General features: G+C 39.3%; 2 protein-coding genes across 4 annotated transcripts; one reads left to right on the top strand and one right to left on the bottom strand.

Moving 5' to 3' along the window:
• The first annotated feature begins 102 nt into the window (after window positions 1-102).
• On the top strand, window positions 103-3,409 carry LOC133836129 (ubiquitin-conjugating enzyme E2-24 kDa). 3 transcript variants are annotated; one of them, XM_062266451.1, is made up of 4 exons: window positions 104-343; window positions 1,409-2,101; window positions 2,160-2,244; window positions 2,324-3,409. In XM_062266451.1, exons 2-4 carry the CDS (start codon window positions 1,474-1,476, stop codon window positions 2,334-2,336), a joined length of 726 nt encoding a protein of 241 aa, XP_062122435.1. In that variant the 5' UTR covers window positions 104-343; window positions 1,409-1,473; the 3' UTR covers window positions 2,337-3,409. The 3 variants fall into 3 exon arrangements, with proteins under 3 accessions (XP_062122452.1, XP_062122435.1, XP_062122444.1); XM_062266460.1 differs by lacking the exon at window positions 104-343 and adding an exon at window positions 353-502; XM_062266468.1 differs by lacking the exon at window positions 2,324-3,409 and having other exon boundaries at window positions 103-343; window positions 2,160-2,248.
• Window positions 3,410-3,578: 169 nt separating this feature from the next.
• Window positions 3,579-7,699, bottom strand: LOC133836112 (uncharacterized). Its single transcript, XM_062266428.1, has 6 exons — window positions 7,171-7,699; window positions 6,604-7,113; window positions 6,411-6,529; window positions 5,991-6,342; window positions 4,135-4,697; window positions 3,579-4,066 (listed from the first exon to the last, which is right to left on the bottom strand). Exons 1-6 carry the CDS (start codon window positions 7,298-7,300, stop codon window positions 3,713-3,715), a joined length of 2,028 nt encoding a protein of 675 aa, XP_062122412.1. The 5' UTR covers window positions 7,301-7,699; the 3' UTR covers window positions 3,579-3,712.
• Between the last annotated feature and the right edge of the window lie 7,216 nt (window positions 7,700-14,915).

Below are 14,915 nucleotides of genomic sequence, written 5' to 3'. Positions count from 1 at the left end.
CCGTTTCGTGCTAGCCTACCGGCGATATATTGTACACACGCGCTGTGCGTAACTATCGATAACATACGCAAAAAAACATTGCATCGATATTAGTTGAACAACAACAAAAACCATCAAAAGCGGCCGACCGCTTGTCTGCTGCCTGTCCCGACAAAAACGAATCGCCACAAAATTTGATCAATTTGTGCAAATTTCAATGAAGTTACAAAAAGAATACTGAAAAAAATCAAATAAGCATACGGCTACGTAAAAGTTGAAAGTGCATAAGTGTTTGGACAACGGCACGCCGAACAAAGAACAGCAAAAAACAACGCGGCCAAACTGTGTGAAAGAGCGAAAGACGGTGAGACTGGGCGAGTGAGAGCGACAGAGAGAGAGCGCGCGAGGGAGAGTGGGTGATAGAGAGAGAGAGCGCGACACACAGAGGCAGAGGGAGCTGAATATAATTTTGCAGTGTTTTCGCGACGTAAAAGTAATCAAATAATTTTTATTGCAAAAAAAGGTGCGTGTTGTACACATTAAAACGCCGTTGTGCAGTTCTTTGTCTTTGTCTCTAAATTCACAAAGTGTTCTTGTATTTATTTCAAAAATTGTGCAATCATGCGATTGGCAAACGGCAAAATAGCCGCAGTCGCTGCTACTGCTGCGGCAATCGAAGTCAGCAGCGTTTTACAAATGTCTGCGAGACAAGCTGATTGATTTTTTAACTGCAACCGCGTGTGCAAGCAAACAAATTGATGTGACGCTAAAATTAAACGCAGAATCAAATTGGCGTTTAGGGCTTCGCTTTGTCACGGCCAATAGCAAACTCCAAACGCTCTGCCGCCGTCGTCGTCGCAGTCACCTTCTGCTGCTGCAGCAGCGTTTGCCAAAATGGCCGCTTTGCCTCTGCGCCGCTCTCTGCGCGCTCCGATGATTAAATTTAATCCGATGGGGCTTTAAAAGTATAGATTGTGGCATGAGACATTTTGTTGTTTGGTGAGGGGGAAGGAAGCTCTCAATTTTGCAGATTGGCTGCTGGCTGTTTCATTATATTATTTTTGTCACGCAGTAAAACGGGTCAAGGACCTGCGGCCAGTGTCGACCTAGCTGGTTCGCGTCGTTGATGAACCGCCAGTGCTGTCCTAGTTCATGCCAGCTGAACTGTCAATGTTGCCCTAGCTGATTTATCACATAAGATGTACCAGTGTTGTTCATGTTCATGTTACCTGAACTGTCATCAGTGTTGGTCTAAATGGTTCATTGGTTCGTTTGATGCTTTAGTTCCAATACAAATTCTGCACTAGATCATATCGAAACAATAATTATTTATCGCCTTATCGACACTTGTTAACTTAATGATTTTATAGTTAATCGGCAAAAACATTTGAAATTTAAATTAATCAACACTCCTTTTTTTTTGTTGCAGCCTTCCCAGGAACTGCGATAAGCAAATTGTAAAAACCAAAACTAAAAAGACTGTAAGCTAGCGTTATGTCTTCAACTCCAGCAACGGCGTCTGGCGCCGGCAGCAGCGCCACCAGCTCCAGCGTTGCAGCCACATCCAGCGCCACCAGCTCCACGAGCAGCACTGCCTCGCAAAGCAATCAAAGCACAGCAGCTAACACTCCAGTCCGTGGACGTGGAGGCGCTAATACGAACGGTGGCACAGCTGGTGGCACTGCCTCGGGCAGCAATAATTCCACGTCAACGGCGACCAGCGATGAGCCACGCAAGGATACTAAATCAACGCCAAGAATATCGAAAGCGTTGGGTACATCCGCCAAACGTATACAAAAGGAATTGGCTGAAATCACATTAGATCCGCCGCCCAATTGCAGTGCCGGGCCCAAGGGCGATAATCTCTATGAGTGGGTATCGACAATTTTGGGACCACCTGGTTCGGTGTATGAGGGTGGCGTCTTCTTTCTGGACATACACTTTTCACCGGAGTATCCATTCAAACCGCCCAAAGTCACGTTTCGCACACGTATCTATCACTGCAATATCAATAGTCAGGGCGTCATTTGTCTGGACATCTTGAAGGACAATTGGTCGCCAGCGTTGACCATATCAAAAGTTTTACTGTCGATTTGTTCCCTGCTCACAGATTGTAATCCTGGTAAGCATGACTATCAATTCCACTCCATTTTATATTAAATTTGCATATCAAATTGCAGCTGATCCTTTGGTTGGCAGCATTGCCACGCAATATTTGCAAAATCGTGAAGAGCACGATCGAATTGCGCGTCTTTGGACAAAGCGGTGAGTACGCCACATCTTTATAAGTAAAGTATAATAATAAATTAATCGTTCTCTCTCATTTCTTGTCATTTTTTAATAGGTACGCAACATGATGCGCAAGTCTTAGCATTACACACGTACCACAAGCTGCAACAAGTAACGAAAATTCGCAAATTATAAATATAAATATTAAAGTACGCTAACTATTAACTTAACAACAAACAAACTCACACACACAACCCAGCAAACAAAAGAGATGAACGAACTTCTACAATAACCGACAAACCATATAAAAATAATCTCTATATAATTGATATTTTCCACACCAAGACAACACACATTTCTATAAGCTAAAAAGTGCAAAAAAATGTGTTCAATACATTTTGTTCTGTTTCTATTTCGAGGCAAACAAGAGCACTACAAATTAACACACACACAGACAGACAGGAAATAATAAACATTAATCAACGCATCATGAAACTGCACATTGGCATATAAACTAATCAACTCTACATAAATAAATAAGTATAAATACAATTAGTTTACATTACGAGTATATCTGTACAGTGTTAAGTCAAAATGGAGCTAAACGATTAACAACAAAGCCTATTTTAGTAAATATACTTATTAACACACACATCAACAACCACTTTAACAACAAACAAACAAAATCGTCAGGGCGGCAAACAAACTTTTCAATTAATTAAACTCGCCAAAATTAACAAATTGAAATTCTTGACTTAGGAGGAACTCAACAAAAAAAATTGAAAAACAAAAAAAGACTCGATGTATAAACGAAATTACAATTAATGTATACAAAACAAATTAAGACAAACTCTATTTTCCAAATTGAACACTTTTGTTATTTATAAAAAAAATTTATTAAGTTCTTTTTTGTTTTAATGTGATATCCGTGTACGTCAAATTTGGTCACTTTTGTCTCTATTCTCGTGCTGTAAAAATTGTGTATTAATAAATAATTGAATACGGTATCAAGAAATGCGCAAAACCCCATTTGCGACATTTGCGTCGTATTTTAACAACAAATAAAATGCGCAGACAACAAAACAAAACGAAAAAACATCAAAGCTACATACATACAAAGTAAAACCAAGAAATATATAAAACAAAAAAAAAACTTCCTATTATTTTGTAGTTTTAATGACTCAATAACGAAAAAGAAAACGTAAGAAAACAAAATAAAAAATGATAGAAATAAACGGTAAGAGTTTATGAACATGAGAAAAACTTTGAATAAAAACGAAATAAAGGAAATTATTTAAAAATGTAAAATGTAAAAGCCTGTAAAATTGTTTTCCTTTTCCTTTTTAAAAGTGGTCGTTTTTTAATTTTTGTATTGTTTTATTTTTATATATATTTGTGTTTATGTATATAATTGTTTATATAAAATATGTTTGACATTCATTATTTGTAACTAAATCGGATCATACGGAGCACATAGCACAACAAAATCAACTCCACTCCAAACTTATAGATACATGCCATTGACCAGAAAATCGGCCTCCTGTGAATAGGGCGTCTTGCCGCCCAAACGTCGTGCGCGTCTTCCAACAGTTCTCATACGACAACCAATTAAAATGGCCAACGCTGCGGTCACCAGTAGACCCAGCGACAAGGACAACACGGCGCCACCAGGACGCTCCGAGTGTCCATCGTGATCCCGGAACTCTAGCGCCAGATTCTCGTGTATCATCTTGTACTGCTCGTGAACGGGAGCAACGGGCACTGGAAGCGCTGCTGGCTGTTGTTGATTGTTCTGTTCCAGCGCCAGCTCAATGGGATCCTTGCCGCCCGCCTTCGCCTTGGCTTTCTTATGCTTGCGCTGGGTTTAAGAAAAAAGATAGTTGAAAATCGAGAAATTTTGACTTTGTAAATCGCTTTTCAAGTCACCTTCTTTGGAGCCTCTGTGGACTTTTCATCGTCGTAGTCATCGTAATCCTCATCAGCTGGCTGATTTTTGGGCGCTGCGTTCAGCATTGGCAGCATGGATTGCTGTGGTACAAGCGGTGCTGCTGCTGCCGCTGCTGGAGGAGGTGCAGCTGCAACATAGCTTTGACTTTGCTGCTGCTGCTGTTGTTGTTGTTGTTGTTGTGGCACAGCCATTTGAGCTGGCGGCCAGTTAATAGACGTTTGTTGAGGCACATTCACCACTTGTTGTTGTTGCTGTTGTGGCAGTTGTTGCTGCTGCTGTTGCTGCTGCGGTGGCGTCAGATAAATGCTCGTGCGTGGCAACGACATGCCATACAAAGAACCGCCGCCAAGTGCAACATTATTATTATTGCTGTTGCCGTTGTACACGGGCTGTGGTTGTGCTGCTGCTGCTGCTGCCGCTGCGCCGGTTGCAGTTGCAACTTGGCCCTGAACCTGCCCCTGGGCATTAGTCGATTGCTGCTGCTGCTGTTGCAGTTGCAAGCCGCCTTTGTGATTGAATATGCGACTGTTGAGCTGCTCATCTGTTGAGGAAGTGAATGGTTAAACGCACAGCTAATTGAATTAATTGCAAGTAGTCACAGAAACCACAAAACATATACACTTGCCACACACTTGCCACACACACACACAATGCTACACTCACGCCTACCCACTAACGTACACACTCGTAAATCAATTCTGAGTGACGTGACTCCCATTACAACAATGAAAACTGATGGGTAATTGCCATTTTCCCAGCAAAAGCTTCTCAAGTGCCCGCAGCCAGCAATTGTTAACTGACCACAGCTGTAGTTGCTGCTGTTGTTGCAACTGATGCTGAAACTGGAGCTGAAGCTCGCTACTGAAGCTGATACTGATGAGTTGGGTGCTCTTTGGCTGGCAATTTATGTGCTATGACAACAATTGCTCTTTGTGTCTAGTTAGTGAGTCGCTTCCTATAGTCTTTAAATAAATATTTTCAGCTACTTATATTGAACTTTTTCTTTTTTCCTCCAAGTCTTGTCACTCAATTGTTCTTGAGTTGTGAAAGTAGAAATTGAATTTATTAGAATGTTACGAAAGTACTGCACTGGAATTTTTTAGAAGAGAATGAAGCTTAGTTTTATAATCAATATTTTTTTTATTCATTTTTGATTAGGGCTGGTCGTTAAAACGGAGTGTTTAAGAAATAGTGTGAGCTATGTGGCATGAAAAGTAAACTCCTTAATCGCTTTGAAAATAATTGGCACATTTATTCTATTCATTTGTTAAAGCTTAAAACTTTTCTGAAATTTAAAAAGAGTTAACGAAAAGTGCCCTTCAACTTTGTTTAAAAGTGTGCTATATCAAAAAATGCTTTATTATTTAAAAGAGGAAGTATATTTATATTTCGATGATGAAAAATTAATTGCATTAGAGTTATAATCATAAATCAGTTTCTAGCACAAAATGATCCCATATCATTATTCAGCTCAAATAAAGCGGAATGCTGTGAATCTGATATATTTTGAATGACAATCTTAATATCAATATACTAAATCAAACATTCGGTGTATTTTTACTGTTATTGCGGTATATTAATATGGTATATTTTAAAATGAATACCGTACTGTTTTGCTTCTATTTCAAATGAGCAGTGAGTATCTCACAGTCGAGCTTTCTTATTTGTTTGTATATCAAATGTTGTTAAAATTAGAATCTAAATTAATCTAAACTGATGATAGCTTTAAATAGAGTAGGTTTTTAAAAAGTACTAACTATTATTTTATATGCTTATACTATGTAGATCTTCAGGCATGACAAGTTATTCATTGCATATTCATATCGTCACTTACCCGTACTCAAAATCTCGCCTTGTGGTTGCTGTTGCTGCAGTTGTTGCTGCTGCTGTTGTTGCTGTGTCTCTGCAATCATTTTGCGATTAGCCCAAGCAGCGGCATCCTCACGATTATTAACCCTTGGCGGTGGTGGAGGCGGTGGCGGTGGTGGTCCCAGCATAACAGTATGTTGTTGCTGTTGCAACAATTGTTGCTGCTGCTGCTGTTGTTGCTGTTGTTGTGATTGCTGTGCAATTTGCAATTGCTGTTGAATAGGCGGCACTGACTGATATTGCTCGGCATTGTTGTTGTTGTTGTTGTTGTTGCTGTTGCCGTTCGCTTTGGTCGGCACTGAAGCAACAGCATTGCACTGCAAGAGTTGGTCAACAAAATAAGTTAATGAGCTGTCGAAATGTGGTCACCCGTTGTTGAACTCACTTCCGGTCCCTCGTCGCTGCCATCTTCGCACTGCGGTATGCCATCGCAGGCATTGTAGACAGCAATGCATTCGCCCGAGTGGCAACTGAACTGAAAGCGACCACAATGCGCAACGGGAGCTGGGACAAAATTGGAAAGTAATTTAAATTCAGAAATTTACATATAACATGAATATAATGTATGTCAGTCGTACCACTTTGAGGGGGAATCACAACAGCGGCGACAGCAGCAGCCGCCTGTGACTGTGACTGTGCCACGCCCAGGGGCAAGAGAGCACTTGCTGTGGGTGGCAGAGCAGCAGCCAACAAATTGGGCTTGTCTCGCTGCACTTCCGGCTTCAGCTTGAGATTGCTCAGCTCCCATTCCTGCTGCGATATATTGTTGCTGGGAATGTGTGGCAACTGCGGCCGCGGTGTGCTTGCCACATCCATCGAGCTGCGAACCTGAGGCGTCAACACGGCGCTCGTATAGTTCGCATGCCGCGTGAACTTGCAGTGGAAATTCTCGGGTGGCCCGCACTCGAATAAATAACAATAGCCGCCCGATTTACGCTCAAAGATGTACACATCACAGGCATCCGTTTCGCAACAGAGTCGCTCGCATTCCTCCAGCGTGTCCAGCTCCAGACCCTGCAGATACTTGCCACCAATGGCCTGCGATTCGCCAGTGCGAATTATCGTGTTTTTGTGCACATCAAAGTGACCTAGCAAAACCAATCAGAATTAGCATTAAATAAAGAATTATTTTAAATATTTAATACCTATGCAGGACTCTAGATCCATGCGTTTGGTTAGATGATGCGTTGCTGTTGAGGCTGCCACCTCGGGTTGTGCCGCAGCTGCCACAAGTAGCTGCAACAGCTGCAGCGACAGCACCAGCTGCAGCAACATTTGAAAGGCGTTACAATTGTATTTTGTGGTTTAGCTTCGTTGACTTGGCTAATTGTTTAGGCTTCTTCTTTTTTTTCACAGCTCACTGAATCTGGAGTAATTCGGGGGCACGTTTCGATGGGGCGTGTGTTTTGGGGGGCTTGGCGTGTTTACAAAAATTTACACGCTTATTGATTTTTTTTTCCGCTTGCTAGCAAAGCCAGAAATGCGTAGTTTATCTGAATTTTTCTATCACTGCTTTTCCAGCAATAATGCAGAACACAAAACTTGAATTTAGCAAGAATTTATGCGAAATACTTTACAATTTTTATCGAGTTGCAAATAATAATTGGAAATTTGTTATTTTTTGCTTTTGCGAGAACGAAACTTTGCTCAGCAGGTTGGGCCGAATGTAAACCAATGGAAAATGCCCAAAAATGAAAATCAAACAGCAGCAACCCTTAAAAGCAAAAGCTTCCTAAGCAAAGCTCATAACAGCTGTGTGAGTCGAGTTTTGGGGAAGGTTTGCAGCTAAATAAGAAAAAATATATTACAATTCGTAAATAGAAAAATGTTTATTTTATAGTTTTCTAATTTATAAAGAAATTTCTCTTATTTTTTGAATCATTATTATTCAGTTAAATTCCATTGAAAGCTTTCAAAGCTCGCGCTCTTTTCGCTCTTTGACTTCCAGGGAACATATGTTAACCTTATGTTTGCCTTTCAACCCTAACCTTGCGGACCTTGCACATGCCAATGTAGCCCAAGAACAACAACAAATCACAGGCTGTTTGCCACTGTCCTTTTTTTCTGTTCGCTACCATCTTCCCAACTCCTTCCAACATTTTTAAGCAGACAGCATATTGCAACAATGAAAATCAATAAAAGCTTTGCTAACTTGCTGTTGTTTTTTGTTCTTTTTGCAGGCTTTAATAATTTAGCTGCGGTTGAGGGTGGTTCTAGACACTAATAGATGGGCTTCATGGGTAGATTAGAGACACGTAGCTGACTGGGTTGTGGATAAATATCGAAAGGTGTCATGGGAAATTCCACATTGCAAGTAAATTATTTAAAGTTGGTAGATTAAAAGATACAACAATTAATATATAAAAATATTTATATAATAATAATAATAATAAAAAAATGTCTAAAAATTTATAAATATGAAAATATATCTAGACACATATAAGAAATAAATATTAAAATTACACTACAACTGATAAACCCTTTGAAGTCTAATATATGATACTTTTCACTTAGCCCTGGTCTTTTTTGAACCCCGTTGCTGTGCTGAAAAATACACTCACATGTACATACACATACACATACATATATGTACATGTGCCCTCTTCCCTTGCTGCATATACAGAAATATTTTGTAGCCGCAGCATAAGCCGAAAATGTCTATAAATAGCATCAGAGTCGAGACGTCTAAATTGCACACAGCAACAGCAGCGGCGTTTAACAGAGCGTATTAACAGCGCGCTGTTAGTTAACAGTGCTGCCGACGCTCTCTCTCCATGCAAAATGGCGACGCATGCGTCGCTGCAGGTGACACGACATTAAAGACTTCAACTTGAAGCAAACTTCAAAATGTTAATGAAAATAAAGCGATAAATGCAAAAAGGGTCGCTAACACGCCCACACTCACACTACCCACACACACACACACACACTTCTGTACACCTACACACACATGTACACGTACATTGTCGTAAACTACCCGCTGATGGGGAGACTGGCTGCGTTTATTAAAACACCCAGGCGTACATTGCACAAAAGCCACAACAACAACAACAGCAACAAAACTGCGACAAGCAGGAGGAGAACTGCAGCAACGACAACAATAACAACCCCTTTGGCAGCAGTAGCAGCAGCTCGGCAGCATTTGGATCCATAAAGTGGGCAAAACGTGAGCTTGGGAGTAGCGCAAGTAAAAAAAGAAGCATTGCATACTTCAGGGGGCCGAGCACTCCTACTGTGAGTCAAATGCCGCGCTGTGTGTTAGACACTGCTAAATGTCTATGTGTGTGTGTGTGTGTGTGTGTGTGTGCACTCACAGTGCCAACTGCCAACAGCAGCAGCAGCAACAAAAAAAGAACAGAATATACACAACAACAAAACAAACAACAACACGAAGGACTGCAAACGAGCGCTTTAAATTGCATGTTCAGTTTGGCAATTTTAATGCTTTCAATTTGCACTCTGGGGGGCAGAGTGAGGAAAGCGAAAAATACTTTGGAAACAGCTCGTGGCTGCCATGTCATTTTAGATTATAGCAACAACAACAACAAGGACAGCAATGCACTATGCATACAATTTTTAGCAGCTAAACATTGAGGTTACACACTTAATTGCTGCATAGTTTCGACTGGGTTTTAAAGCGTTTTATCGATTTTATTCGCTTTCAATTTTCGTGCTGGAAAACGTAGAAAATTGCATTAATATCATTGCCTGTCTGCCTGCCTTCCAGCCAAGGCACGAATGCAAAAAAAAGAAAGAAGAAAAACCAAAGCCAAAGAACGAGAAACGAAACTATTTCAAGTATCTGGAGGATACAAATTATTTTTCTATTTTATTTTCTGCTTTTTACTCCTCTTTTTTCTTGCTGTCTGCAAATGACATTTTTCTGGGGAAAAGTTTATGACTTGCATGATTGCTATATAGCATTGCCTTAAAGCCTAGAGTGAATTCCAAATCGAAATTATGTTTGTTTCAAAGTCATTTGGCAGGACGCGACGAGACGACGTCTAGGCAACGTTCTAGAGTTCAATAGCATCGAAGTAATTCAAGAGAGAGTCGTAAAGACTCTGCTCGAGGGGGAGGCAAAGGGCAGGGGGCATATGTGCACGTGCAAGGCGCGAAATAATCGTAAATTTCTAGCATTTAACGAAATGGAAATTTTAGCAAAACCAACGACCAAAGATCTGTCTTCCCCCCTCGCATCTCTTTGCCTTGACTGGGGATGAAGTCGTCATCCTCCATTAACTGACAGATGTCGTTGTGAATCTCCAAAATGCCAGTCCAGGTGAGCAGCTGTCATCCCCCAAAAAGCTACAACACAGTCGAAACCAGTTCTCGTCTTAACCAGAATATTTATTAGTAACTGGAGTCTGTTTTTGTTGCCGCTAAACAGTGTCCGACACAATTCATCTAAGCCGACTCGCTTGCTCGCTCGCTTGCTCGCTTATTTCAAAGTTTGAAAATAAAATAAATAACAATAAAAACAACAACAACAACAAAATATGAGCGCTGAATGAATGTTGTCCCAGGCGACAAGACACTGGAACAAATTGCCAACAAGACGCGCGACGTGTTGTTTGTGGCCAGTTCAGAGACAGCAGCAGCAATAAAACAGAAAAGGGTTTCCATCCACAACGCTGCAGTTGAAGGTAAAACATAATTATGTTCACTATATGGAAACTGAATCTTTAATTTGATCTTTCTTGCAAAAGCAACCTTGACTACGCCACTGTTCAACGCGGTTTGCCTCATAAATATAGCTTAGGTTTTCTCGAGCTCATAGAAAACATAGCGCGATTTAATTTTAATTAAACTCGGCAATAGAAATTTACATTAAGCTCTAACCACAATGAAGACTTTACGAATGCCTCTCGGGGCTTAGTTACATTATAAAGTTCTGCTGACAAACATTTAAGCGCTTTAAGAAAAAACCTGAAATAAAAGCAAAATGTGTGACAGAATACGTAATCGTAGAAAAAAGTATTCAAAACAAGCGGCAGTGTGGGAAAAATTATGGTTCAAAAGAAATGGAAATGAATCAACAATTCATTATTAGAATTAGTATAATAGATTAGATTATCCTTTATGATATTCGCAGAATCAAAAAAAAACTAAAAACTATTTCGGATAATTTGGCTAACAAATATGTAAATTAAATTAAGCTAGCTAAATGAGTTTTAGTAAAACCAAAATAAAATTAAATTAAATCAATATTTATAATTCAACATAATTTCATGTATTATGAACAAATATTCAAAATAAATAGAGGATATTTAAATCGAAAAAAATCTGAAATGAATTGATAATTAAAATTTTCTATTAATACTGAAAGCGCATGACTTTTGCTATTTTTAAGTAATGTTAAAACAAACATATCGAAATAGCTTGCAATATTTGAAAAGACAATTTTGCTGTCGCTAGTTAAATCCAAATATTTGAGTAAATTTTGATGTCCAAATATTGAAGATAATCACATTTTAAATATGTTCAATTTTTTGCTTTTCATTTGTGTTTCGTGAAACTCAAAGAAAACCATTTTACTCTTCACAATTCCATATTCCACGCAATTGAATTGGGCTTCGCAATTGGCAGTTCTTTGATAAATTATCGGCAATCAGTGAAATGGAAATTAATCTGAAACGCACCTGACACCTTCACCGATGACCGATGTTGAACTTTTGCCAAAATATCGCAATAATAAATTGCGAATTATTATGCGTAACGCCTTCTTCGCCAAAGTAATGAACTGATGAGCTGACGAACTGACCATTAATTATGCCCAGAATATTCGAAAACCAAACAAGACACCACAAAAAAAAAAGACAACCACCAACAAAAAAACATACAGAGAAAGAGAAAGAAAGAAAGAAATTCAGACAACGTCGCGACTGCTTAACTAATTTTAAGCAGGGGTTGAACTTAATGTAGGAGGAGGATGAAAGGGAGCTGGACTATGAAGCATAAAGGAGCAGACGTTGTTGTTGGTGTTGTTGGAACGAAATAGAATTAATGGCAGTGCCAACAGGCGAAAGCATAAAGTGACTTTTCCATTGTGTGTGTTTTAGCATTGGCGATGTCGCGTCAAGGAACCTTCAAGTGCCCCCAAACAAGGGCGAGAAGCGTGGCGATGAAGAAATTGCGGGTTAGAATGGCTTAACCGCAGAGCAAAAGCGCAACAAGAGCTATAAGTGTTGAAACAAGAAAATATGTTAAATATGCTTCAGTTGAAAAGGGAGTAAACTAAAAGATACTCTAGAAAAGAGATCAAGAAATATAAGTTAAATAAATAGTTTATTTAAAAGAAATGCTTAAGTAAAAGCTTTAACTTAACCAAGTTTTACACTTCAATATTAATATCAATTACTTTTGAATGTTCATGTAATAAATGTGCCAAACTAATCAATCCTATTTGCACACTTAGAAATGTCCTTTCGCATGCCCAGCAGGGAAGCATGCAAAGCACAAGGTATTTACAAAACATTGACTTTGGGTTCAAATAACAACAACAGATGCTGTTGTCGCTGAACTCTTGAACTTGGCAGCCAACAGAGAGGTTCAATGATTCTTCTTGCGAGTGCAAAAAACACACAAAAACCAAACAAAAACAAATAGACAAAAGCATAGAACGTGTCTGGGCAGTGCCCAAAAAGGGTCAACGAATTGAGGGGCACGGTTAGAATGTCTTTAACATTAAATGCATTAAATATTTAAATTCATGCAAATTGCGCATACGTCGCGTGGGCCGTAACCTTACAATGCTAATGCTTATGCAATGCATTTTTTTTATTTCTAGCCGGAATAAAAGTGAAAATGACGGAATTGTGTGGCAGCCAGCTACATTATTCAACCAGAAGAGAGCTGACTAAAAAGCTAGTGCATAAATATTTGATTAGCTGCGAGCCAACAGAGAGAGAGAGAAAAAAAAAGTAAAAGAGAATGGCAACAACAATGGGTAGCTAACAACGGTAGCTACAACTTAGACGCAATTATCTAGCGCCAGTGCCCCAAGACAATGCCAAATGCCAAATGCTTAATGGCAAAACTCAGGCACAAGACACAACCAACCAGCTAACATATACTCATAGCTCAAGTAGAAAAGTAGATGCCAAGTATTAACGAAAAGAAAAAAAAAACCAAAAAGAAATGTTTGACAGAGCAAAGCGGCAGCTCATTAAAACTTAAAGCCAAGACAATGATAGCAAAACGTTTGAGGTCTCAACTGAGCTCTCAGCTCTTAGCTCAGCTCAGCTTAGCACAGCTTGTGTGCTTAAATATTTATTTATCGATTTTTTTTTAAACGCTTCCGCTGACAGTTTTGACTGACGTCTGTCACAATTTTGTGAAAACTTAGCCATTTGGTAACCATATCCCATCTATCAGCTAATACCAATATTTTTTGCCATTGATATATTTGACGCGTGCTGCTGACAAAACTAGCTTTTAACAGTCGCTGCGCTGCTCTCGCGCTGTTAACACTTTAACAGAGTGCTGTTAAATCGTGCTCTGTAGACGGCACAAAACTGTTATTCGCTGACCCGTTTGCTTTTGCATAGCCTTTTGTTTTTGTTGCACATTGGTGGCGGCAACGGCGGCGCTTTTGTTGTTGGCATTCTAAGCGTGGTGGCCATGGCCATTGCCAATGCTCAACAGCGTGACATTCAGCGGGGGGTGATATGTGGTACAGTGGTATATCGCTTGCAAGGGCTAGCTTGCACGACGTGACGGAAGAGGGAAATGCGGTCGGTTTCCAAGCAATTAGAGCTAGATTTCTTTTACTAGGCTGGCCTTATTTTTTCCCCTCTCTTTCTTTTTTTTTTATAAATAAACGGATAAAGCAAACAGCACTATTAAAGTGTAGCAAAAAGTCAACATTAAAAGTGACTTGATTACATATGAGAAACTTTACTGTACACACTAGTTTTTAGCGCTGGTCAAACACCTTAAACGAATTTAGTTCCTCCCAAGACAATCCCAATCTTCTATTCGATAATTAAATTAGAAGAGCTTTTTGTCTGTGGCATGACTAAGCCAACGTCACGATTTTAAAATGCTTTTGCTTTGACTATAAATAAAATTCATCTAATGATAATTCGCCTGGCAATAGCAGATAAAACTAATGACTGAAGTTTAAATACATTTTGAGTGCTGGCTTAACACAGTAATAAATGTTATTTAAAATAAACACATTATGCTGCATGAGTCAAGCTTGCAAATTGAAAACCTCACTGAGAGTTTGATAAAGAATCTAAAATAGAATAAAAATACTCTAAACGATGTTAGTAAAGTCTCTAGCTTGAGGATTAATCACAAATACTTTGCGAAGTCATCTTTTAAATGCGAATTTAATGGAATCCCTTGTTAAAATCGATGTAACAAAAGACTTAAGGTAACAAAAATTCGTTAAGACTAAGTTTGTAATGGAATTTAATGGAATCTTTTGATAGCAAGCTGTTTGTGAAACTATAAATAAATAATAAATATAATAAATGAGCGAGCAAAAAAAATCAAATTGTATCTCACAGTGAGAGTTCTGCGCCGCCAGCGCTTTGTGATTATTGGTAACAGCAAAAAAACCAAAAAAAAACCAAAAAAAACGAAAAAAAATAAAACACGAAAAATAATAACAACAGCAGATCCAGCCAAGCTCAACATATTGTGCGACCATCCGCTGAGCCATCGCCATTAATCGCACCATGGAAAGCCCACAAATCAACAGTCAATCAACGCGCTCAGCCCACAAGCTAACAGTCTAACAGACTGTTAAGTTAACAGTTAACAGAATGCGCTCGCTCTCTGTCTCTCTCTCTCGCTGTTAATGCAAATGCCGGCAGTTAACATTTTATGTGTATCTCTCATCGCTGCTACTGCGGTTGTGTTGAATTTTCCAAACTTC

The sequence above is a fragment of the Drosophila sulfurigaster genome, chromosome 2L (assembly GCF_023558435.1).
Source record: "Drosophila sulfurigaster albostrigata strain 15112-1811.04 chromosome 2L, ASM2355843v2, whole genome shotgun sequence".
Classification (NCBI taxonomy): Eukaryota; Metazoa; Arthropoda; class Insecta; order Diptera; family Drosophilidae; genus Drosophila; species Drosophila sulfurigaster.
The sequence above is the reverse complement of the archived record's forward strand: the minus strand, read 5'-3'. Positions and strand labels throughout refer to the sequence as shown.